Here is a 25,293-nt window from a genome sequence, read left to right as displayed (position 1 = left end):
GGGGGGGGGGAGGTTGGAAGCGGTAGTCGGGAAGGGGAGGGGCGGTTCTGATGGTGGGGATAGGTCTGGAGTTGTGTAGTGGTGGTGGGGGTGGAGAGAGGGGGTGGAGCAGTGGTGGTGTTTGGGGAAGGAGAGAGAAAAGGACAAAAATTATTGAAGGAGCAGTAGGTGAAAGGAATAGTGTCCTTCGAACAAGTGTATTATTCCAATAGGGGGTTCGGAATTATTAGAAAGTTAATTTTTCAGTGAGGTCAAGTGATCGGAATGCTTGGGTGGAGGCCTCTTTCGATCAGTACTATTAATGCATAATTAATATTACAGCTTAATCTTGACTGAACCCTTCGGGTCACACCCAAGCAACTAACGAGCCGAAGCGACGAATTAATTCGGAAGGAATTAATAAGTCGACTGAGTAATTAATATTTAGACGTCGGAAATTCGAGCTTGGAGCGTCGAAACCGAGCGTCGGAAGTCGAGTCGAAAAAGTAATAAGACGAGACGTGAAAATAATAATAAATCAACAATGACCAAAATACCCCTAGCATCGGAAAACCGAGTGCTAGGGGCAATGCCGAGCTAGCAGCCCGCACCTAGTGCGTGGCTTGCTAGGCCGTGGCATGCTAGCACGTTGCAGCTCGCACTAAGTGCGAGGCATGCTAGCAGCAGGCCTCGACAGCAGCAGCCCGCACGTAAGTGCAAGGGATTGCTGGCCGAGGAAGTTAGCAGCAGCCCGCACCTTGCGTGCGAGGCCTGCTAGGCCGAGGCATGGACAGCAGCGCATGGCAGCCCACCTTAGTGTGGGTGCCACGTGGCGCAATTTAATTGGGGGCTATGGGGTTGTGGTGGCCGGTTATGAAAGTGAGAGTGGGAGGCAAGTTTGGTCCCCCCCTCCTCCAAATGGTCCTCACCTACTCCTTGTGAGCTTGCCACTTGTTAATTTATTACTAGTTTGATTATTAATTTTATTTTAGCTTTAAAATAAAATGGGAAAATCAAATTCTCCCACATTGATGGGAGAGCTTTTCACACTCTTGCATTTCCCTATAAATACCCAACTTGGGGTATTGGGAAAAGCACTTGAGTAAGAGTTGCAAAAGGCATCACTAGTAGTGAAAACCTTTGAACTCAAGAGTTGAAAAAGGCATCACCTTTGTGAAAACCTTTGAACTTAATTACTCGGGTTTCGGTCGGGCCTTGCTAACTCCAAGGCATTGGACCTAGTCGGTGTTCGAGTTGTGGGTGGACTTTCGTTGGAGGTCGTCGTAATTTCGAGGCTAGCTTTTGAAGTAAGAGCCCCTCAAGGTCGGGCGAAGCACGCGCCAAAGGTATAATTATTATCTTAATCTTGTCATCAAGTTAATTATGTTTATGGTTTTATTTATTGCGAGTGTGGTCTTGGTTTTGGGTTTGTTTCCGCGGTGAGTCGGACTCACCAAACCCCAACAATAGGGTCGTGGAGTAGAGTAGGGTTGGGGATTCGGGGGTTCGTGAGTAGGTAGGCTTGGGGTGGGGGAGGTGGGCTGGTCACCGACGACTAATACAGATCTCATCATCCGACTTTCTCTCATCTTTTTTTTTTTGGAAACTTTGATTTAATGTTTGATCTTAACCATCATATATCCCCTCCATTGAAGCAGCTTGCGAGGTAATTTGTTCTTCACTAATCGAATTTACATTTCAAAAGCTAGGGTTTATCGGTAATTAATTAAGTCAATTGCTTTGGGTAATAGTTGTGTTGAGCAGATTTCAAGTGGGTATCGCTGTATAATCCGTCGTCGATTTTTAATTCCGGCGGTTAGAGTGGTTGTTAAGGAGGAGGAGAAACGGGGTTGATTTTAGTTTTTAAAATTTGGGGTTTTGTAAAAAAAAATCCGATAGAGGTATTATAATTTTGACAATTGTCAAAGTTGTTCTAAAGCTTGTCGAAATTTTGATAATAATTTCTTTTTTGAAACAAGCTTGCATCACAGAACAAGCTTTACCTCTATCAAAAGTTTCAACAGAGGTAAAGCAATTCCGAATTCACTATGTTCTAAAACTTGTCGAAATTCTAAAGCTTTACAGAGTAAATGGGTATTACCTCTGTGAAGCTTGTTCTAAAACTTGTCGAAATTTTTTATTTTAACAGCAAAAAATTGTTGGCTATAATAGGTAAAGCTTTACCTCGATGGAAGAGATAAAATGAAGATTTTTGATGTTGATGCTTTAAAACAATTAACTTTACCTCGATTAGGTTGATTTTTATTTTTTAAAATTTGAGGTTTTGTAAAAAAATTTGATCTTGCTTGTTTATTATAGTACTTTTGCTAATGAAATTTTGCTAATGGTTGAAATTATTATCTGTTGTCATTGTTTGATATTCTTTGGCTGTAATTTAAGAAATGATATGGTCCAATGTAAACATCTTTTCTTCTGCTTTTTTTTTTTGTTGATGAAATAACTATAATAATAATTCCTTAATCTCATGAACCTTGTTTAATTTTTATTTAGTTGAACATGTATTAAGGAAATCCCATTTAGTTGAAGGTATGCAATCAAAGCTAATTGTATAAGGGTTTAAAATTGCACCATTATTGTGATTTAGAATTTTGTGTATTTTGTGTTCTTATGTTGAATCTATTTGTAAAAATGGCTAGGGAAGTTGATGTTTGTTCAGGTGCTTATTTTCACTTTCGAGTTTTCTCTGATCCTCCATTGAAGCAACTTCTGAGCTTTCCCTTTCATTGAAGCGGCTTGTGAGGTAATTTGTTTTTCAATCATAAAATTTTGCAATTGCTAGGGTTTATTGATAATTAATTGAGTTAGTGTTCTCTTTTGAAGAAAATAAATAAATCAATACATTGAGATTAGAAATTAACACAAAAATCAAAAGATACAACAAAAACGATCATACCCGGCTTCAAAAAGAAGAGGAGTAACCTCCCACTTAGCACGAAGTGCAGTCTGAACATTCTTGGGTCAATGAGATTGAGCAGAAACAAAAATCCCATAAAATCAAAATTTTCAAAACCCAAAACTTTGGTCTATCATAGTTTCCCATAATCAAATCTAATTTTGAGATTATGATTTTTTTTCTTGTTTTTTTTATCCGTTTAACGAACTCACTCACTTGACTGGGATAGTTAGTCATTCGAAATTTGGGATGAATAATTAGACTGCGAAAATTGAGGTGGTAGATGGTAGAACAAAGACTTTTGCGGTGGGGGGTTTAAGAGTTGAGAGCTACTAGGACCTTTTAAGTCCCAAGATCCAATCTAATACTTTATGGAATGTAATGGATATAAAGGCACATTAAGGATCATTTGCAGCTACTTTGAAAGATAAAGGCATTTGGGTAATGAATACTTAAACTTAACTACTTAAGGTGGTATATGATTGTGGTCTTATTGGAGCGGCTCACAATTGGTAAGCAACCTTGCTATTATTAGCCTATTTTTATCTTGGAATTTCGCGGATTGTATGATCTTATATAAATTAGCAAATCATACAGTAGTAAGCTGGAGTTATTAGACAACTTACTACATTGCAATAGTGTAGTATCTTTAATTATCTAAATTCAGGTCACACACAATTGATTTGGTGGCTTATAACTCCTGAGGTTATGCTAATTAACCACTGCTAGGTTTATGAACCATGGATTCTTCCAACTTTCTATTTAATAATTTGAATAATTTTGAAACAACCATAAATCAGATTACAATAAATTGCAGTATTAGCTATAATCGGTCAACTTAATTAATAAAAATCATATTACACTTGTCAACCTCTCACAACCCACAAAACACCTACTGCAATTAGCAACTAAACAACATGAATTAGTTTGGAATATATATTTGATGCTTTGCTTTGCCGGTATATGTTTTTTAGCATTCAAGTATACGGGCTAGGCAAAATAGGTTTTATTCTCCTACACTTAGTTTGGATAGAAGCAATTGGGTGGAAAAGAAAATAAGAGAAGGAAAGGAAGACAACAGTTTCTTTTGTTTGGGTAAAGGATTGGATGGAGGAAGGAAGGGGAAGGAGAAGGAGAGGGAGTGATCCATTTTCCTCTCTTCAATAAATATAATCTATCCAAAATTGGATAGATTTGGAGGGAACGAAAATGGAGCTCACCTTCACCGCCCCCCTTCTCTACCCTCGCCTTCCTTTCCTTCTTTCTTTGTTATCCAAACAAAGTACTTGAGGTAAATTAAAGTCATTATAACAAGGCTAGAGGGTATCTATTGATCTGTTTTAATTGACACTTAAAATCTGTTTTCTCTAGGCAAATTGATGGATAACACTCAGGTGGCTGTGAAACGCCTTACCGACTATAATAATACAGGTGGAAAGGCTGCATTTATGAGGGAGGTCCAGTTAATAAGTTTTTTCGGTTATAAGCATCTACTTGTTGATTAGATTTTGTACAACAGCATTGGAGAGCATCTTTGTTTACCCATAAAATCTCAGTGATGCTTATTAATTAAGAGGGGGTAATCTTTTTCTGCAAGTATTATGTTCTTTACTTCTTTACTGTTTATTTATTATTTCCATCTTTACTTCAAATCTGAATTGATAATACTCTTTTTCTTGGTAGGCTTTAATTCTAGACTAGCGGGAAAAAAAGATATAGCTTTTGGGACAACTCATGGCCTGGAATATCTCACGAGCATTGCAATTTTAAAATCATACACCATGACCTCAAGGCTGTAAGTATTCTTTTAGATGATAATTTTGAAGTCGTACTTGGGGATTTTGGGCTTGCAAAATTAGTGGACGAAAACTAACTCATTTACTACTCAAGTAAGAGGAACTATGGGTACGTATTAATATTAAAATGTGTAAAACCTTCACAAATGTTGTTTCTGTCAGTAGTGTTGAAGTGAGATTTGTGATGGCGGATGGGTATGACGCGAAATTTTTAAATTTTCAATTCTAGATGTTTAATTGCTCATAATTGATCTCTAATTAGTGCACTATTCTTTTACTTGAGCTCTACAACTCTTTTTGCTACTCAATACATTCAATACCAAGCCCTAAAATTTGATATAATTATTATCTAAGACAAAATAATTTTCCCTTTTTTAGATTACTTCGACATTGTTGAATATTTTCCCCCTTTCTGTTTTTGTTGAATTGCTTGTTTATTATAGTATATCGTTGAATGTTTCACACATTGTGGATACGTATTATTGTTGAGTATAGCTCTTACTTTAAGTAAGAGTTGTATAATTATAAATTCGGGTGGTTGGATAGTTGGAGAGGACCTTTAATTTTGATGGGGGAAGAGGTGACTCAGTGGTGAGGAACCAAGTTGCTATTATAAGCATTTTTAGCCCACTTTGGTGATATGGACAATACAAACTAAAGTAAACTAAAGATATATCTTTGACTCTTCATTTTGTCTTCTTTACCCATGTTGGACACTCAACACTTCGACAAGGGTATTATCTTAAATCACATAATTGTAGAAGAAAATTTGAAAATAGAAGGAAGGAAAACAAAGTGTTAACCACAGAATATATGATGATTCTAATCTAAAATAACAAAGACAATGTTGTCCAACAATCGTATCTTAGTTAGTCCTCCCATGTGCAATATGTTCCCCTGGTAATACTCAAGATTGCAATTTGTTACTTGTATATTTTTGTACTTTTTTTTTGTCTAATATTTTTTCCATAAATTAGCTTGGTAGAAAGGTATGCTACTCAGCCATTGTCCCTAAATACTATTTTTTGATTCAATATTTGTTCTTTTTAATTGTTCCTCTCTGTCTCAGCCATTGTCGATGGTGTATAGCTTCAATATACATATTTATGCATGTCTAATTTGAGTTATATTATGCCAATTTTCTGATCAGTACCAATAGAAAGGGAGCTTCACTCCACTACTTTATTCATGATTACTTTATTCATCATAACCTAAATCTAATTTCTATAAAAATTGTAAGAAAATTTCTGATTCACTTTAATTTTGACTTTATAATGTTTTGGATTGATGCAAAGTCATGGCTAAAGGTCATTAAGTGAGTTTATTTTCATTGAATTTATACTCAAGCTCCCTAAATACATACATTGTAATGCGTTTATTTCATTGAATTCAAAATTTTCAATATGTGTGGCAGGAAAGCAGTGGTGTTCATTTGCTTATTTTATTTGATGCTGTAGGTTGATGATCATATTAATCTAAAACAATATTGAGAATTTGAAGCCACTGAAGGATACCGACCATACAAATGTTGCTCGGTCTCAGGATGTGAAATCAGAACCAATTAAGCAAGATGAATTTTAATGTGTAATAGAGGATAGTGCTTTTTATTAGTAATCAAAGGTAGCTTTTATTTCCACAAGCCTTCATTGATGTATACAATTTTTTTAAGGTGAGCAACTTATTTAGGCATGATCAACTAATTTAGGGTAATGTAATTTGAATATGATTTTTTGGAGTGAGAAAATTCTGTGGAAGTGAACAAATTATTTAAAGATGAGCAAATTCTTTATGGATGAGCAATTTATTTAGGAGTGAGTTAATTTATATATGATTTTTAGAGATGAACTATTTTAAAGTGAGGTAATTGTATATGACATTCAAGGGGTGAAAAAACTATTTTAAGGTGAGTAATTTTGTATGATTTATAGGGTTTAATACATTCTATAAGGATAAGCAAATACTTTAGGGGTGAGTAATTATAGTAATTTTTTTTTTAATGATTTTTAGGGTTTAATACATTCTATAAAGATAAGCAAATACTTTAGGGGTGAGTAATTTTTATGGAGGTGAGGTACATGTATACAATATTAATATACTTTTAGACAATATTATTATTAAAATCTCCATACTTAATTACAAAAATGTTTTATTATTCTTACATTTTCCATCAAACATCAAATTATAATCTAACAAAATAATACTCATAACAATAATCTCTACTCCTTAACGATAAATACAACAATAAGTATTATTACACCTTCACTTACATTACCATATTACCGACACTACTTAATACGAAGTATTACTTTATTGGGCTATTGCGGCATCGCGCGCGATGACTCAACTAGTTATTTTTAAAAGAAGTTAGTTTTAAAACAGTTAATTAATGTTAATTAGTAATAATTATTTCTTAAAAGAATTAAAACTTATTTTTTGACCAATCATGTGATGTCACATGTAAATTGAACTTTTTTTAAACCACGTGTAAATTGAACTTAATAAAAAAAAAATTACACAATTTTTCCAGGAAAAAAAAAATGGAAAAGAAACTTTTGTAACAAAATTTATAGACCTAAATACAATAATGTATGTGGACTATACAATTATAATTGTATTTATATGCTATCATATAGTTTAGCCCAAAATTTAAGTGATCCATTTAAATAATTATTATTATTGGTCTTGTTACGTGTTTCATAGAGTATGAGTTTAGTTTAGAGACCATTGAACCCTTTCTAATTCATGATGAGCGGGTTAGGAAAGGAGTTTATATAAATAGAAATCTAGGGTTATGGTCCCTACTAGTTTTATGTGTGATGCATAAAAGCTAATTGCTAAATTAGCTTGTCATGCCACATATGATTTTTAGCTAATTTTCTTTGTAACTATTTTGTACATCAATGGTTAACTACTAGCTTGTTAATTATATAAGCTTGACTTTCTCAATTAGCTTTATAAATTCAATTATTTTAATATGTTAATATCCAAAAATTTTAGAAACTTTTTCTCAAGCAAATTAGCTTGCCCGAGCTAATTTGCTTGGCCAAACTAATTGTAATTTTTAGCTCTAATAGTCAAGTTAGTAGCTAAATTTTTTTGAAAATTGCAATCATCTCCTCTATAACCAATTGGAGTTGATCTAATCATCATGGAATTAGGTACGCTTTTAATTTGATACGAAGATTAAAGTATATAGTAGGAATTAAGCTTAACAGGTTGGAATTATGGATGAAATAATAAAGACCTATTTCAAAAGTCTTGCCATCACCACAATCTGCTGGTGAAGCTCTTACAGGAGCACAACAATGGCGTTACTTGCCAACCCTTTAATCCTCTCTTCTTGCTCCATTCGCAAATTCAAACCTCTTATTCTCTCTCAACGTCGCTTCTTAATCAATGTCTCCTCTATTCGTTTATCCTATTTCAGACCTCGGCTTTTCTCCGGTAGTTCTTTATTGTGGAAGAAATTCCCACTTTTAATTTCGTATAATTCTTCTTTATTTATAATTATATTTCATAATTGCTGTTTTGGTTGCAGTTTCGGCTTCGAAGAATGAGGTGTTTACATCGCCGGAGGTGGCGAAATCATTTGATTTTGATTGGGAGGAGCGCATTTACAATTGGTGTGTTCTTGACATTAATTAACTAGTAATGCTATGAAGTTGTATAGATTATATTGCGAATTAATGCGGTTTAATATGACTTTTTTCGTTGCATTATCTCTTTGTTATCTTACTTATCTGCAGACAGCATATTTATAGCTGATATTGTTGAATAATTATTTTTTCAGTTTCATTGAATTTCTGGTATTTTATGTGTCAAAAATCAAAACCATCCATTTATGTGACTGTTAGGATCACTAACTTAATATTAATGTGAAGTGAGGAGCTAATTTTTTTATTTATTTAACTTTTTTAATATTGGGAGTTGGCTAAATTATCTTATAGCTTGGCATGCCACATCAATTTATTATGATACTTGTCAATTGTTTTTTTATTCATTTCATATTTACCAAGCTAGCAAGATGTGCTACAATGGTGGAGCTACTAGCTTAAGAAATTTTAATATTTGCAAGCAAGTCCCTTTTTGAAGTCATTAAAATGTAGTAGTAGATGAGAAGAGGGAATGGGGGGTGGGATAATGTTTGATTGGATGTGTATAACAGAAAGAAATTTTAACTTTGAAGAAATTCATTCTATTTGTGTTAGATCCTCGACACTTTTAGACATGGGTAGGACACTCCGACCCTTCATTTTTGACCAAAATCATGGAATTTTTTCACAAAATCGCTGCGTCGGACACTTGAATTGATTCTGCAAGCACCATAGCTGTAACAATTGTGCATATTTCCCTTTCACTTTTAATCTTGCTTAACACATTTGGGTCCTCTCTCTCTCTTATTATGTCCGTTTCATGTTGAAGGCAATTTATGGCATCTTAAAGTGGAAGTGGCTGCTTTCAGGTGGGATTCTCAGGGTTACTTCAAACCAAATATGGATCAAGGAAGTGAACCTTTTGTTATTTCTATGCCACCACCTAACGTAACAGGATCATTACATATGGGGCATGCAATGTTCGTAACTCTTGAGGTTGGTGAAGTAATGTTTGATTTCTTATAACATCTTAATCGTCTTATGTGTTTCATGGAGGGAAAACATGTTATTGCATATGTACTATCACTATGTGATTTGCTAGTGCAGAGATGAACTTACTTGTTCTTGCATTTGTAATTTGGCGGCTTTCCTTAGAAATTATAAAGTGTTGCTGGGAATTATTGGGATTCCACCTAATTTTTTTTAATCATTTACAACCTAATAGGTCCATTATGTGACTTTTGGGAGGTGCATGGGCCATTATACTCCACATATTAGCTATTTTTCTTATGATTAGAGAAATAATATGATACATAGGGAGTAAATGTCTAATTAAGCTTTCTTATCGGATTAGATGATGTTTTTAGCTTTTATATAGCTTATTGAGCTCATGGCTATGAGGTTTTCTGTGCCTTATTCATATGTAACATATAGATACTTTTTTCTCTTTTTTTTTTTTATTCTTATTACTTCATTTTGATGGACGTGCGATGCCCCTTGTATATCCTCTCCCTTTCTCTCCATATGTTGCTTTGATGGGAATTTTTCTTAATGGAAAAATGATGAGTGAAAGTGGAGTTTTGTATATCTTTTTGGAAATTGTTTGAACCTGTCAATAATGAAAATATAGGGAAAAAACTTTTTTGGAGGCATGAAAGTACTAACAAAACAAAATAATGTAAAGCTTTAAACTCAGAACTTGGGCTTAGCTGAAAGTATATTTCATCTCTCTTTTTCCAAATATTATTTAATTTAATTTAAAACTATTTTAAATTTTTTTAAATATTTAAAGGTATGAGAACCCCCTTAAATTCTTTACTGTTCAATTACCTATAACTCTATAACCACCATGTTATAATTGAATGTACTCTTCACTTTCAACGCCTTAATCCCATAAGTAGGGTCGTCAACATAAACTAACATGAGGACTTCTCTATAGGTTACCCATCCTAGTACTTCTCTTAATCATTGTGGGTAAGAGAGAAGATGTAAAAAGAGGGGGGAGGGGTTATACGATAAAGTAGGAGAGAAAATGTAAAAGGTGGGTGGGTGTAAGATGAAATAGGAGAGAGAATGTGAAAGATAAATTAAACTAACAACAACAATAAAGCCTTATTAGTCCCAAAAATGATTTGGGGTCGGCTAATTTGAATCGTCATATGGAACCATTCGAAAAGGAACAAGAGCATAGCCAGATAGTTAATTAAATAAAAGTTTAAAGTCGTGTAAAGTGAGAAACAAAAAGAGTATACAAATAAAATTTAAGAGAGTTTTAAAAGAGTGGTACTAGTTTCCATTTGAATTTGAATCTTATCAATAAAGAATTAAGCGAGTGTATATATATATACATATACATATATATATATACATATACATATATATATATACATATACATATATATATATACATATACATATATATATATACATATATATATATATATATATATATATATATATATATATATATATATATTTCAATGTATATTTCACTGTAAACTTTTCATAATTTTTACTAATAGATATTAGAGATGTTAATGGCTAAAAATCGTGCATTGGCAACTAATTTGGTTGTTGTAGTCGTGTTCTTATTCTATGTGCCCAAAAGCATCACAGAAATAAATGAGTTATTTTATGGGATTAAGTTGGAATTAGTCATTTTAATGATTTTTGGGAGGTTGTCTCTCCTCTATTTCATGTTTTATCTAGGTAAGTAAAGGTATATAACTATGAGTGAGCAGGGGCTTAGAATAAATTAACAAAGTTAAGAGAAGATTTTTGTAATTAAGGATATGTTGGATTTGATATGTAATGGTTTTGGGAGTATAATTTGATTTCATTTTTCTTAGATTACTTTTATATTATTGTTTATGGTTTGGTTTATTCACAAAAGCTGCTTTGAATTTGTTATCGTAAGACTTTAAGTGCATCGATAACACTCCCAAGGTTTGAATGGTGTTTTTCTAACCTAAATGTGGCTTCTATATTTAATAAAAAGGGCTTAATGGGGTTGCTACAATTAGCTTGTCTTAGATGGAGAAAGTAATAATAAAGAATGGTTCAACTTTAGAAATTGGTGTCCTAGACAATGCCATTTGAGATTAGATGACTTTATGGGCTTATTCCTATGTAGGGTGTATGTTTATGCAGCTTGTGCTTGCTTGGCACTTGGAAGTGTCCCTTTATGTGACATCTTGAATTTTATCGTCATTTTTGTCTTATGTGATGCTTTGCTTATCCATCTAAAGTGAAGGGGTGTTAATGGATAAATGTTCATCTTTTTCTACAATACAGCTGCCTGCTTGATGTTTCAGCTAGGAGGTTTCTTGGAGTTTCTAAAGTCTGATGCCTTTTATGGTCTATTGTAGGATATTATGGTTAGATATCACCGCATGAAAGGAAGACCTACATTGTGGATTCCTGGTACTGATCATGCAGGCATCGCTACTCAGGTTTGGTTCTGGATCTGTTCCTGGTAAACATAATGTGATTACCCCTTCAGAAACATGTTGCACATATGGGGTATTGATAGAGTTTAGTTATCTTCACCGCTTCCAATTTTTTTTCGTTTGGACAAAATTGCAACTGGCTAATTAAGTGAGTGTTTCTTGAAATAACTCATGTTGACTTCCGGAAGTTTACTTTTGCACCCCCTGGTCTCCTTTTTGTCCTCCATTGAACATGATACTAGTTGACTTGCTTACATGACCTCTGCAAATTATCAATGAGTACTTTCATCTTCATCCATAATCCATATCATCAATGTAAGACTTCCCAGCACCCAGAGCTGCACCTTTATTTTTCATTACTATTATTTAAAAATATCTTTATTTTCGTCATGAAAATGACTAGTATGACTTTCCCTTCTGTTTCCTAACTTAATATACTCGGCATTCCATTGCTGTGAAGTTGGCTTTACAATATAATTACAGTTGACCTAATAGCAACTTATATAAACTTAACTATGTTGAATTCGATTACCCCCTTTTTTTTTAAGTGATTGTGTGACCTGGATGCTTGGTAGTAGTTGTGCCATTGGTTTGGGAAGTGGGATCGTTTTCAACAGCATGTAGGCACTTCCTCCAAATTACATTATGGCTAGTAATTGCGTGGAGCTAAATGGAACAAAGATTTGAAGAAAGTGGCATTATTATTGCGTGTAAACAATCGAAGTTATAAATTTGGAAAAAAGAACGAGGTTTTTTTTTTTTTTTTTTTATTTTTTTTTTTTTTTTTGGTTGCACCATTCGTTTCTCTTTGTCAAACTTTGCGGACTTTTGCCATATTTTTTTACTAATATATACCAAGTAAAAAGGGATCTCATTAGATTTGGGAAAATTTGTCAAGAATATTATGACCTTTGCTCGGTCTTCCAAAAATAAAACGACCTTTTGATTATCCCGGAATAAAATGACCTTTTAACATTCATCTTCCATAAATAGAATAGATAACCGGTTACCTATTTAAAAGGTTAACACTAGACATGTGTCGCATTGTGATAGGTTAGAAATTTTTATTTTTTATTTTTACATTTTTCTTTTTTAAGATAATTGATAATTAAAAAAATTATTAAATAAAACCCACCTTCTTCCGGCAAACCGGCAGCCACCTCTCCTCCTCCCTATTCTCACCAGCCCCCATCCCTTCCCCTTTCATTTTCGATTTTTCAACCCCCACTCCTTCCCCTTTTCTAGATTATAAATTCCCTTCTACACTACCATTCTAATTCATTTCATCATCATCAAACATTCTGTTTTTTGTCTTAATAACCCAACAAAAATTAACTTGATTCCATTGTAAATCTTTCTCTACTTTTGTTTTGATGTTGTTTTTAACTAGTAGTGGCGGGTTGAAGTTCACGGGGAGGACAAGATTATAAATTTATAATGTTAATCGTTGTCGTCCCTTTCTCGCATTCCGGCGACAGTTAATGCAATTTGCCCGCCAATTTGCGAGGTGTTAGTTGGGACTGATTTCGTGAGGGGCAATATTCTGTGGTGGTCGGCGAGGGTGAGGTTTTCATGGCTAGTGAAGGCCATAGGTGAGGTGGGGGATGAGGTTGGGGGGTTTAGTGCTGGTGGAGGTGATGGTGGGGGACTGGGGGTTAACGGGGGTGGGGGCTGTAAGGGCAAGGGTTTTTTTTTTAATTAAAATCAATTTTTAAAAATAAGAAAGTTGTAAAAAAAAAAAAAAAGCAATTGACCAATTACAAAGTGACACGTGTCACTTTTTAACCCATTAAGCAGGTCACAACCGGTTACGCTCCATTTATGGAAGATGTATGTTAAAGGTCATTTTATTCCGGGATAATTAAAATGTCGTTTTATTTTTGGAAGATCGGGCAAAGGTCATAATATTCTTGACAAATTTTCCTTAGATTTGTCATAGTGTGTATATACAAATTATCAACTTTTTAGTTTTTGTAAAATACAAATCGAAAATTATTTTTGGTCAAAGGTATGCATTGGAAATTAGGAGAAATTGTGGTGCTAATGAAATTAAAAATCATTAACACACAAATACCATAAGTGATGCCAAATGCAAATTTCTACAATGAGTGGCGTTCATTGGGCTGGTAATTGATCAATAGGAAATACTGTCACTGAAAGTTGACGTTGGTGCTGCTAATCAATACTCCCTAGGGACACATTAAGAGTAAGTATTGAAGGGAATGGAGTAAGCTGTGAATCACAAGTTGAGAGGTATAAGTCGTTAACAATTTGTAGTCTTGCAAGTGTTAGCATTCTAAAAAAACTATATGTATGGAACTGTAAATTGAAAAAAATCTGTATTTTTGAAGCGTCATATAAACAATAATTGAAGAAACATTGGCAACACTCACTTTTTTTTTTGGTTTTGTTTTGTCTAAGTTTCTGATCATTAGCACAATACACATCTGTTGACTCCAACAAGAAATGAGCTTAATAATTATTCCAAAAGTAGCTATAGAAGGAATAATAAGTCTCTGTATGAGCTAGGTTTGATTGAGCTGAACACATTCGATAACTTTAATGTCTAATTGAATTGGTTTGAACAGATTTTTGAGCACGACTTAATCTTAAGGTTAAATTGGAGTTCAACTTATTAAAATAAGTTTGAACAAAAACAAGAACAGAACAGTACTCAGTTGAGATTGGCTCATATAAATCCCTATGCCCTATTGATATATCATATACTCCCTCCGTCCCTAAATCTTTTTGGAATATCCCTTGAAGATTACCTTGTTTCCTATATAGTTTCATATCTCCACCATTTACCCCACTTGCATACACTCATAGAAGTGGAAAAAAAAAACCCATCCACTTGCAAATTTTTTTGTATAATCTTAAAGCATTTTTAGCCTATGGCGCAAACAAATAAGGACAAAGGGAATATGGATATCTTTTGGGCTGAAAAGCTTTTCTAAAATGTAATGAGTTGTGGCTACATGCCAAGTTTGACTAGAATCAATTAGTGAGGGAAAGAAACTGTATTTTTTTTTTTTTTTTTTTTTTTTTTTTTTTTTTTTTTGGAGCAACTTTTTCAGAAACTGCGGTTTATCTTCTAACAATTTTTTAAGTTTTTGCAATCTCAAATTCAAAAACAGATGTTCTTATAAACCGATGATGCTGTGTTTCTTTTCTTGTAGTTGGTTGTTGAAAGAATGCTTGCTTCAGAGGGAATAAAAAGAGCTGATTTAGACAGAGATGAGTTTGTTAATCATGTTTGGAAGTGGAAGGAGAAGTAAGTTTGATGCTTGAATTTATTGACATTTACACTATGCGATTCTTGATTCAAAAGTAATTCTCATGAAATTACATGCTCATGCACACAAATACATACTCCCTTTGTTTTTTTTTTTTTTTTTTTTTTTTTTTTTTTTTGTTTTTGTTTTTGTTTTTTGTTTATCTTTTTAAAATTGTTCCCAATTGAGTTGTGCACTATTCACATGCTTTTATTTGATCGGACATTTTAGCAAATTAATAAAAACAAACGTGTTATGAGTTATTCATACTAAGGTGGATGTAACTATATCACTAAGTAACCTTCTAATGTGGTATTATTCTTAGTTAATCCCATAGAGATATGCATAAGTTTCCACTTGAGGAAAAGAAAGAAATAGGTTCCAAAAATCCCATATTTGAGGTTGAATGCAGCTTTTGTAGCAAATTATTAGCAAGATATAGTTCAACGAAGACACTGGTATGGTGATAAGCGCATTTTACGTTATCTATATGGGACTAGTGATATGAGACTGTTTTATAAAAAAACACAGGGATCTAAGTAGTGTCCAATTGATTGAATATGCAGATGCTGGCTATTTATTTGATGTACACAAATCAATATCTTAAACAATGTATTTACTCATGTATGGTGGAATTGCCATTGCTTGGCTTATAAATGCAATTCCTTCTCTATTCTAATTTGTTTATCGCACCAATGATAATTGCATTGATAGGGAAGAAATATAATGGAGAGAAAAATGTTTGTGTGTCATAGTTGAACCCAAATTAATTGATTTAAAATGTTGTTTTAAAAGAAAAGTTTTGGATGAAGGGGTTCATGGTTTATGCTACCTTCTAATTTTTGTTAATAGAAATGGTTTTTGCTACCTTTATTTTATGTAGTGGACATTTATTACAGTGCATAATTTGTTATGTTATATAATTGCTATTAGAAATTTGTGCTGTGGATATAACAATGCTTCTTCATTTTTGTGACTTATAGGTATGGTGGAACCATTACAAAACAAATCAAGAGGCTTGGGGCTTCTTGTGATTGGAGTCGAGAGCATTTTACTCTTGATGAACACCTAAGTAGTAAGAGAATGTTTTTTTTTTCTTTTTTTTTTAATAGTGTTTTATTTGATTAATAAACCATCTGATAATTACATTTTAAAATAATTAATTGTATTTGTGCTGAAGTGGAAGGAATTTGGAGGACAAGATGCCCCAAAAATGTATTCTAACTCAAGAAGCTTGTCCATCTCTTATTTTGTCACCTGCACACAATTTTTGAATATATCTAATGGTGAGATCTCTGACAAACTGAATCTAGGAAAACCTGAAACCATATAGACTCTGTTTTTTTGATGGGAAACATCTTTCTTGGTGAGATCTATATATTCATCTTTTTGAGGCTGAAGGTATGCTTTGTGTCATTGAAAAAAGGTTATAAAAATCCTGTAGGAATGATGTGCGGGAAGTGTTTCATCTATCTATTTGGTGCTGCATGCAGAAGCTAACCTGCAAATCTGTATGAACAAAGTTCTTTAACCTAGCATATAGCTAATATAGAGTTGAGTGATGAAGTCAATATGCCATGCATTTTTTAGAAAGATGCGACTCTATCATCCTTTTGGAAATCGTCGGATCTTAGAATAGAGGATTACTACCTGTGCTACACTTTTTGATGTATGATACGAGTTCATTTTGGAGCATTACAGTTGAGGCACCAAATCAATTTGGCATTTATGGTTTTGGTTGAGGAACTTCTTGTGGGGACCCAGATTATTTTTGACTATACCTGATTTAGTTTACGGCAAAACTCCAAAACTGTTCCGTTCCTTTGTACTTTTTCTGTTTAAAATCTCGTGATTTTATGTACTTCATTCTCTTCTGCAAAATGTGTGGGCATTTATCTCTTCACTCTTGTCATGTCTGAGGATCCTTTGTTGATTCTGATAACTGCATGCCGCTAGGAGGAGCATTTCGCTAGGTTCATTAAGTTATTTTCTCAGGGATTGCTTTCAATTAGTTTATTGTTTCTTTATGCTCTTTATTGTAAAATTCATAAGGTTTAAAATACGTGCCTTAAAGTAAATGAGTGTTTTTGGTGTCATAGTCTAGTACTGGAATAATTTCTCTTCTAAGAGGACATTTAATGGCTAGATGGAGATTGGAGATTGGAGATGTTGGACATCTATATAAATGAGTATTTTTGGTGTCATAGTCTAGTACTGGAATAATTTCTCTTCTAAGAGGACATTTAATGGCTAGATGGAGATTGGAGATTGGAGATGTTGGACATCTATATAATTTGGTGGCCGAGGTGAGGCTCTTAGATGGAATATAGCAGCAATGTTCTTTGACCATGTTTGATTGGACCAATAATGTGGAAGCTAAGAAGAAATATCTAAATTTAATTGGATAAGTGTTTTCTATAGTGGCTAATAGTTTTAGATTGTATTGGAGGAGCCTAAAGCAGTCTTTGTCTTGCTGATTACAAAGTCTCTGCCATATGTAGCATTAAAACTGGAGGGCAGATTCATTCTAAGGCATTTATCATGAGAGAGACAGGCAAAGTTATGAATGAAAAATAAGATGGATTTGTAGTGTTGATGAAAGATAGATAAAACTGCTACAAATATACAGAGATATAACGTTATATGGTCCGTAAGGTTGCCTAAAAATATGCTTCTTAGAGGAAAATTTGGCCAGTTCTAACCATCACCTTAGCAAATGGTTAGCCATGAACCATCATTCTAATGACTTTTTCTCTAACCTTTTATTCCTGTAGCTTTAATGAATTTTTTGTTCTAGAATTTCTATTTTTTACTTTTGAGAATTTCTACTTTTGCAGGAGCTGTGATAGAAGCCTTTGTGAGGCTCCATGAGAAAGGCCTAATATACCAAGGTAGATTATCTGAAGTCTATCTTTTAAGTGTAACTGTGTGAGTAATGTATTCTTAATGTGTGCTGCTCAAGTTCTGTATATGTTTTGTGAATATGTGCTTCTCAAGTTCTATTTATGTTCTGTGAATATGTGCTTCTCAAGTTTTGTGTTGACACCCAGATACACTTTTGGCACATCAAGTCTGTCTTTTGCTTCTATCTTCTTGGATTGGTTCTTGAATTAACTGCTTGAATTTGTTCTAAACAAGTGTATGATGATGCCCTGATAAGTCTTTGTTGTGAAAGAAAAGGGGTTAGTTACCAAATGTATTTCCCACTTTTTATTTCCTCTTTAGAGTGTTATCAGCCAGGTATATATTTTGTTCTACACAAAGTACTGTTGCACAAAAATTTGACTTTCACAAATATATTTAGGTGATTGTGGTTAACTGCTAAAATAAAATTTAATAGTACAAGATGGAAGGTGCTCACATGCATCTAGTAGACAATTGAATATGCATGGGTTGAATGTTTCAGGTTCATACATGGTAAATTGGTCTCCTAATCTTCAGACAGCTGTCTCAGATTTGGTAAGTTCATGTTTGGTGAAGGTATTGCTGATATTTCTATTTTATGATTTTTCTTGGGTTTGAGTCATATGTTCTATACACAATTAGGAAGTGGAATATTCTGAAGAACCGGGTGCTCTCTATCATATTAGATATCGCGTGGCTGGAGGATCAAGGTGATTGTTATGCTTTATTTTCCTATTCTAGTTATACGTTAGACCTATATTCTCCTTTATACCAGATCTTATAAGCTGTAGCTGCTTCTTAGTTTGAAGGGCTTATATGTTTAATTTGTACTGGAGTGACCTCCTTTTGTCTTGTCATTGTGATAAATTTGAGAGTTGATGTATGTTTGTACACTATTTGGAATATTTCTAATTTGCTAAGTGGAGCCTTTTTTTTTTCATTGAAGGGAGGACTTTCTGACAATCGCAACGACAAGGCCAGAGACTCTATTTGGTGATACAGCTATCGCCGTTAATCCTGAGGTTTATGGCATTATCTTCCCTGTTCCCAGATTTTGATTGTTTTGTATGATTGGAATAATTGTGTTGAAGTTTTTCTCATTTACATGCATCTTTCTAGAATATCTGTCAAGTAATAAGCAGTGCTGTTTATTCTCTTACCCATACGTTAAGAGAAAGTTGGATATAATGATGACAGTGGACCTGAAGGCATTATTGTATCAACAGCATTTGTTCTTAATTACTAAAAATCTACAAAAAATATAGTTGTCATGTAGGTCCGGTATCCTTGATGCTTTTACTCGGTCATATTCAATGAATTGATATCTAATTTTTGTCAATGTTCCATTGGTCTCTGTTAGAAATATACTTTTAGGTTCAATTTAAGATAAATGAGAGTAACACTTGATGAATCAACTTGGCATTTTCTTTTGTCTTGCGAATCTACTAGGAAATAATCTCAAGGATAACTAGCAGATTAGCTACCATGTTTAGGACCTATAGGTTATTAGGATTCTGCAGCATTATTAGCATAGGATTGTACTGTAAGGACTAAGGAGTATAAATTGATCTGGACTGTTTGAGGATTAATGGGATCAGTTTTGTATTGGTTAGGATCCTTGATCAGATTCTATGGTCCTTTCATGTGACATGTACCGAAAATATGAATTTCATTACTAAAAGCTGTATCTTTTCATATTACAAGATAATGGTACATGTCCTGTCAATTATTGAGCATGTAAAAGTATGTCGGGTTACTTGTGCATTACCAGATTCAACGTGCAGCTGCATTTGAAGAATGGTAGAGGCTGCTGTCAGTGACATATATTGTACGCTTGGCAGTAAATTTTAGCGTTTTTTATGATTTATTTCTGCATTCTGACCAAGGTTGTTGTGTTTTGAAGGATGAACGATATGCAAAATATGTAGGCTGTCAGGCAATCGTACCAATGACATATGGTCGTCATATCCCAATTATTGCAGATAAGGTAAAATCGTCACGTATTTGTGTCCTCTGATTTTTGGCACCTTTAATTTCCTCTGACCTTATAAAACAGTTCCTTTTCCTAGCCCTGGCCGGATTGATCTGTAAGAGGTTCCAGTCTAGTAGGGCGCCTTCCTTACCTACAAATAAATAAATAAACAAATAAGATTAAGTAGGTTTAATCAAGTAATAATGCAAGGGAGGAATAAGAAGTAAGTGGATTTCATGGAAGGAAGTTAAGCAATGAGAATCTTTTTTTTTTTTTTTTTGAATAATAAGCAATGAGAATTTTGTAATATGATCATGAAAAGTTGAAAACTAAATTACTTGATTACACGGATTAATAAATACAAATCTGTAAGCTTTCTCTTAATTTCCTTTTTTATTTCCGGATTCATTGTACGATATATTATGAGTGTATGATAGTGAAAAATGCTTCATGTAATTGGATCCACAAGAACTATCTCTGGTAATTACATGTAATAAATTAGTCAAAAGTCATGTCAAATCACACATTATGTCATCCCAACACAACTAGTTTAATATCAGGTACTGCTCTACACCGCTATGTGGGTTCTGACAGAAATTAGGCATTTACAGATCATTTCGATTATCATTCACATTGCCCAATCGGTACCTATAAGGCTATAAGGATTGTCTATTAAAAGTCTGCCAGTCCTCTTCTTTCTTGTTATTATGTATTTTATTTTATTTTCCAATTTTCATAGACCGAGAACATTGTATAGAAATTTAAGCAATGTGCTTGAGTAGAGGACTAATTTTTTTCGGATGAGAAAAAAAGAATCACCATCCTCAAGTTGAAGACATTACTTGAGAGTTACTTGCTTAACCCCTGTGCTGTGAGCTTCTGATCAACTCCAAAGAGTCAAAAGATAAACCACATGATCATAAATACATATTGTTATGGAGGCTCGTTACTTTGTAAGTTGTATGTGACTGGCCAAGAAAGGCCACCCGTAATTCAAACTTACTCCTGATGCAAGAACAAACAGAAGAGGGAGGGAAGGGAATTGCTTGTGGGAAAGGACCTTAAGGACAGTTGATTGACAGTGTATAGAGCTGGCATAAAAGGTGTTAGAATCGTCCCAGGAATTGCTGTAAATAAATAGGAAAGGTGATCGACAGAAGAAGGCATCTTGAAGTGTCATAGGTTATGTGGGAGAGTTAGTGAGTCTCTTTAATACTCACCATTTGTATTGTTTTGTTTTGGCTATTGATTATCCTGCTTTGTTTCAAAGCTTGTTCCACTTTTGTTTACTGCTGTGTTGTGTTGTGTACTTGTGTGTATTAGTACCAATTGCTAGTGCTGCTCAGGTTCGTTGCATGATAATATTTGCAGTTTGTGCATGTGTTTACTTTGTATGATACATAATTTCAGATGCTTGTTGATTAATGCAGTATGTTGATAAGGAATTTGGAACTGGTGTCTTGAAGATAAGCCCAGGGCATGATCATAATGACTATGTACTAGCTAGAAAGATTGGTCTCCCGATACTTAATGTTATGAACAAGGATGGAACATTGAATGAAGTTGCTGGACTGTATTGGTAAGTTTCTGAGTATTAGTGCACTGTCAATGATCATGTCAATTATATTTATCTATATGATTATGCATGTTGCAGTGGGCTAGACCGTTTTGAGGCTAGGGAAAAACTTTGGAAGGATCTCACCGAGACAGGCTTAGCTGTAAAAAAGGAACCCCACACCTTACGAGTTCCTAGATCGCAACGAGGTGGAGAAGTGCGTGTACTTGACCCGGGCACGAAGTGCTGTAATTAATTTAATATTTAGCAAAACTCTGCATTTTCCTTTTCATACGTCACTCACACTATTTTCTTTCTTTTAAAAAATTGGCAAAGCAGATAATTGAGCCACTTGTAAGCAAGCAGTGGTTTGTAACTATGGAGGCCTTGGCTGAGAAAGCCCTTAATTCTGTTGAGACAGGAGACCTGACCATTATTCCTGATAGGTTTGAGAAGGTAAGTCATCAATTATATTTTGAGATAGACCTAATTAATCACTTTATTCCTGTTTGATAATTCTTAGCTTTGTTCATTATTTGTAGATGTGTATGCCTAAGGATTGATAAGATGGGTGCAAGCCCTTAGTAAATTTGTATATTTGATTAAAGATGAAACCTGTACATGATTGTAGTGAATTCTTTGAGAGGAAACAAAGAGGAATTTTTATATATTTTTCCTTACTTCATAATGTTCACAGCATACTGCACTTTGTTTGAGAATGATGTTGTATATTTGGTCCTAAACTTCTCAGATGCTTGGTCATTAGCTACATATACATACCCTAATTATTTTATGTAGATTGTTAACCGTTAAATGTGATTGATAAAAATAGCCAAAAAATTCAATTTTATAACTTTGGACAAGTGTGTGACTGTGTGTCTTGGGCAGGGGACTTATGACAATTCATGCAAGTTGGGACAAAGGCTTTGTGGTTGTTGTTGGTTGGGGGTTGGGTGGGGATTGTTGGGTCTAATTACTAGATTTGTAGGGGGAAGAGTGCATGTAACACCTATGAGCTTGTATGAAGATACACGAGAATTAATGTTAAAAAAATGAGCAATACCCACATGACATGCATGCACTAGTGATGTCCAGTCTGAGTAGGGGGTTTGGAAGTGGAAAAGATGGTTTTTTTTTTCCCCCAAAAAAGTAAACTTGTGATGGCTGCTATTAATAGAAGTTTTCAAGTTAGGCTTTGCAAAGGCGCTTAGGTTGTAGTGGTTTTGGTGATTTGTCATATTCGTTGATGGGCGTCTAGTGTGGCTGTGTGGGTGGGTGGGGTGGGGGTTGGAACTAATAAAAATGGTTTTTCCCAATAGAAATTAGTTACTTACGATGGCTATTATTAATAATATTTTGATTTGTTGAAGTGACCATGTCATTTGAGATGACCACTTGCTTTAATCATGATTTAATTTAAGGCAGCCTAGGGAGGTGAGCTAGAGATGATATGTCATATTGTCATGTACTTACTATTGGTTTTGTTGTCGCCTATGATTGACTAGGAAAGTTTGCCCTAGGCTCTTGTACGATGATGCTATGACGGATAGGTTTGGAAGAAATAATGGCCATTTGCGTTTGCTATCGCTTGCTTATAGACATAAGGTGAAAATCCATGGATTTTTGATTCAGATTTTGGGTAAACAAGTGACTCTCTTATTGGAAAGTTCATGACTATTTCTCTATGCAAGAAAAATGTGGGGATGGCATCAATTACTTTTGTTTATCTGACCATAGTAAAACATGATATTCTATCTCAAGACAAGGATTTTGATACGGAATATCACGAATTACAGCCACTTACCATGTTAGTATAGTTTTGTGATGTAAGAATATTGAAAAAATAAGAGACTGTTAAAGGTGATTATAGAGATTAATGGGTTGAAGAGGGTTTATGTTGATTGATATGATGGATTTGAATGCAGTTTACAATGGAAAATAGTATTAGGGAAAGTTAATTAGATATTGGTATAAGGTAGTAGGTCAAGAATTGAAAATCGAATGCGAAGGAGGGTTGGATTTTGGAAATCAAAAGGGAGGAGTGTTGTGATGAGTGTGATGATTGATAACTAGTGATCCAGATGCCATTGTCAGGGAGAGCATTTCTTCCATGCAGGGGTCCACAGTGATGACAACAATTAGAGATATGTGCTGGATGGCATTGAGTAGAGGGCCTGTTGACTTAATTTTTCTGCTTATATTTCTTAGAGAAAACATTTATATGTAGTGAAATTTGCAATATTGAAACTGATATGGAGTGTATTGTTAGGACCAAGGGCTGTGGCTATAAATTGGTATAATATGTAATAAACTAGCCTAAGGAGATTCTGGTATTATTTTGTTAATAGCTTTAGCTTTTTTAAAAGTTGAAAGAGGGGAAAGGAAGAGGCAGGCAGATTTTGAAGTGAAACCATTGGAGATTTGTGACCTCTTGAGAGTGGTGACAGTCACTAATTTCAATCACTTTTGGCAGCTTAAAGTTGATAGTTTGTACAAACCCCCTTTTCAATATTTTCAATCAAAGATTCGATCTTTTCTCTATGTTGTCTGTGTTAATTGTGTGTGTGAGAGAGTCTAACAAGCTTGAGTCCATTACGTAATGGTGTGGATTTAATAGACATGAAATAACAATAAAAAAACAAGATAGATTTTTACGTGGAAAATCTTCTCTTTGCCTAAGAGAAGCTTAAACCATGAACTTTGCACCAGGATTTTAATCAATGTATGAGATGATGATAGTTAACTCTAAGATCTCTTAATAATACAAATTCCCTCACTTAGGGTTCTCTAACCTAAAAATTATAATTTTAAATAATGTAATAGGCTATTTGTAGTAGGGTACAAATTCTCTCCTAACCATGGAATTAAAACTCGGACGTTTTGTTATGTAACAACTGTTCGGTAACAGATTTTGGATATGCCGTTCTGCAAAACCCCGTTACATAAAGCCAAATTTGTCCGTTATGTAACGGGGACTTGATGCGTTTTCCTTTTTTACCATAACATCCATTTTATTCTACTCCCTATGTTTTTTCAACTGCCCCACTTCTCAAAAACGACTATTTTTTTAAGTGCCCCATTACCAAAAGTGAAAATTCCACTCACATAATATATTATTTCTCTATCTTCCTATTAACCCCACTATCATTTTATAATATTTTCACCCTCTCACATTATTCCTAGTGGTCCCCATTCATATTTCTCTTTCTAACTTTTCCAAATTTTTTTTTCCCTAACCATACCCACTCATATGAATACTTTTTTAGTCATAAAAAAAAAAATGTAAACAAGTCTTAACACGATAATGTGAGTTTTTGGAAAAAAGTTTTACAGTGTATTAGCCACGATCCGTTCTATTCATCCATCACAAGCTGTTTCCTCGACAATGCGAGCGTTAACATGATCACGGCTGCATTCACAGTTTTCATATATGCTACTAATCCTAATCGACTAAGCACATTTTCTTTGAGAAATACACAACCATGTATAGTACACTATATGGTCGTGTACCTTAGTCTACATGGTACATAGCCCAACAAGCTCTCAGCGCCTTAAACATTGTACTATCAATCCCCATGGTCGTTTCTTTCTCTGAATACCCCTCCAATTAGAACCATCTCCAAAAACCAAACATGTAGTCATGTAAAAGGCCCTGGTCTATCAAGAACGTGGGTACCGAGAATACAATAATGGAGGGTAAATTAGTGGTTAATAAGAGTGTGAAGTCAACTTTGTTTTCCTAATAGAGTGGTATGGGCACATACATACTCCCTTCTATGGTGTGTGGAATATGTGAGCTTTCTGTTGTTTTCTTTCTTTAACAAGAATGGTTGTTCTTATGCAAAATTTGTTTTAC

At 34.1% G+C, this 25,293-nt stretch overlaps 1 protein-coding gene across 7 annotated transcripts in view; it reads left to right on the top strand.

The window, feature by feature from the left end:
* Nucleotides 1–7,887: 7,887 nt before the first annotated feature.
* Nucleotides 7,888–25,293, top strand: part of LOC145586234 (valine--tRNA ligase, chloroplastic/mitochondrial 2-like) — a 31,341-nt gene continuing 13,935 nt past the window's right edge. For all 7 annotated transcript variants that reach the window (XR_014100831.1, XR_014100832.1, XR_014100830.1 and 4 more), the window contains exons 1-14: nucleotides 7,888–8,133; nucleotides 8,228–8,312; nucleotides 9,152–9,278; nucleotides 11,651–11,734; nucleotides 14,911–15,005; nucleotides 15,990–16,081; nucleotides 17,844–17,897; nucleotides 18,413–18,465; nucleotides 18,553–18,620; nucleotides 18,857–18,932; nucleotides 19,814–19,897; nucleotides 21,313–21,461; nucleotides 21,537–21,654; nucleotides 21,777–21,893. Coding sequence is in view for 3 of the 7 variants with exons in the window: in XM_081643018.1 (XP_081499144.1) it covers nucleotides 7,995–8,133; nucleotides 8,228–8,312; nucleotides 9,152–9,278; nucleotides 11,651–11,734; nucleotides 14,911–15,005; nucleotides 15,990–16,081; nucleotides 17,844–17,897; nucleotides 18,413–18,465; nucleotides 18,553–18,620; nucleotides 18,857–18,932; nucleotides 19,814–19,897; nucleotides 21,313–21,461; nucleotides 21,537–21,654; nucleotides 21,777–21,893 (1,341 nt within the window). In the remaining 4 variants the exon portion in view is untranslated. The remainder of the gene's footprint in view (nucleotides 8,134–8,227; nucleotides 8,313–9,151; nucleotides 9,279–11,650; nucleotides 11,735–14,910; nucleotides 15,006–15,989; nucleotides 16,082–17,843; nucleotides 17,898–18,412; nucleotides 18,466–18,552; nucleotides 18,621–18,856; nucleotides 18,933–19,813; nucleotides 19,898–21,312; nucleotides 21,462–21,536; nucleotides 21,655–21,776; nucleotides 21,894–25,293) is intronic.

Source organism: Chenopodium album, chromosome 16 (assembly GCF_948465745.1).
Source record: "Chenopodium album chromosome 16, dcCheAlbu1.1, whole genome shotgun sequence".
Classification (NCBI taxonomy): domain Eukaryota; kingdom Viridiplantae; phylum Streptophyta; class Magnoliopsida; order Caryophyllales; family Amaranthaceae; genus Chenopodium; species Chenopodium album.
This window is presented reverse-complemented; position numbering and strand designations above follow the sequence as displayed.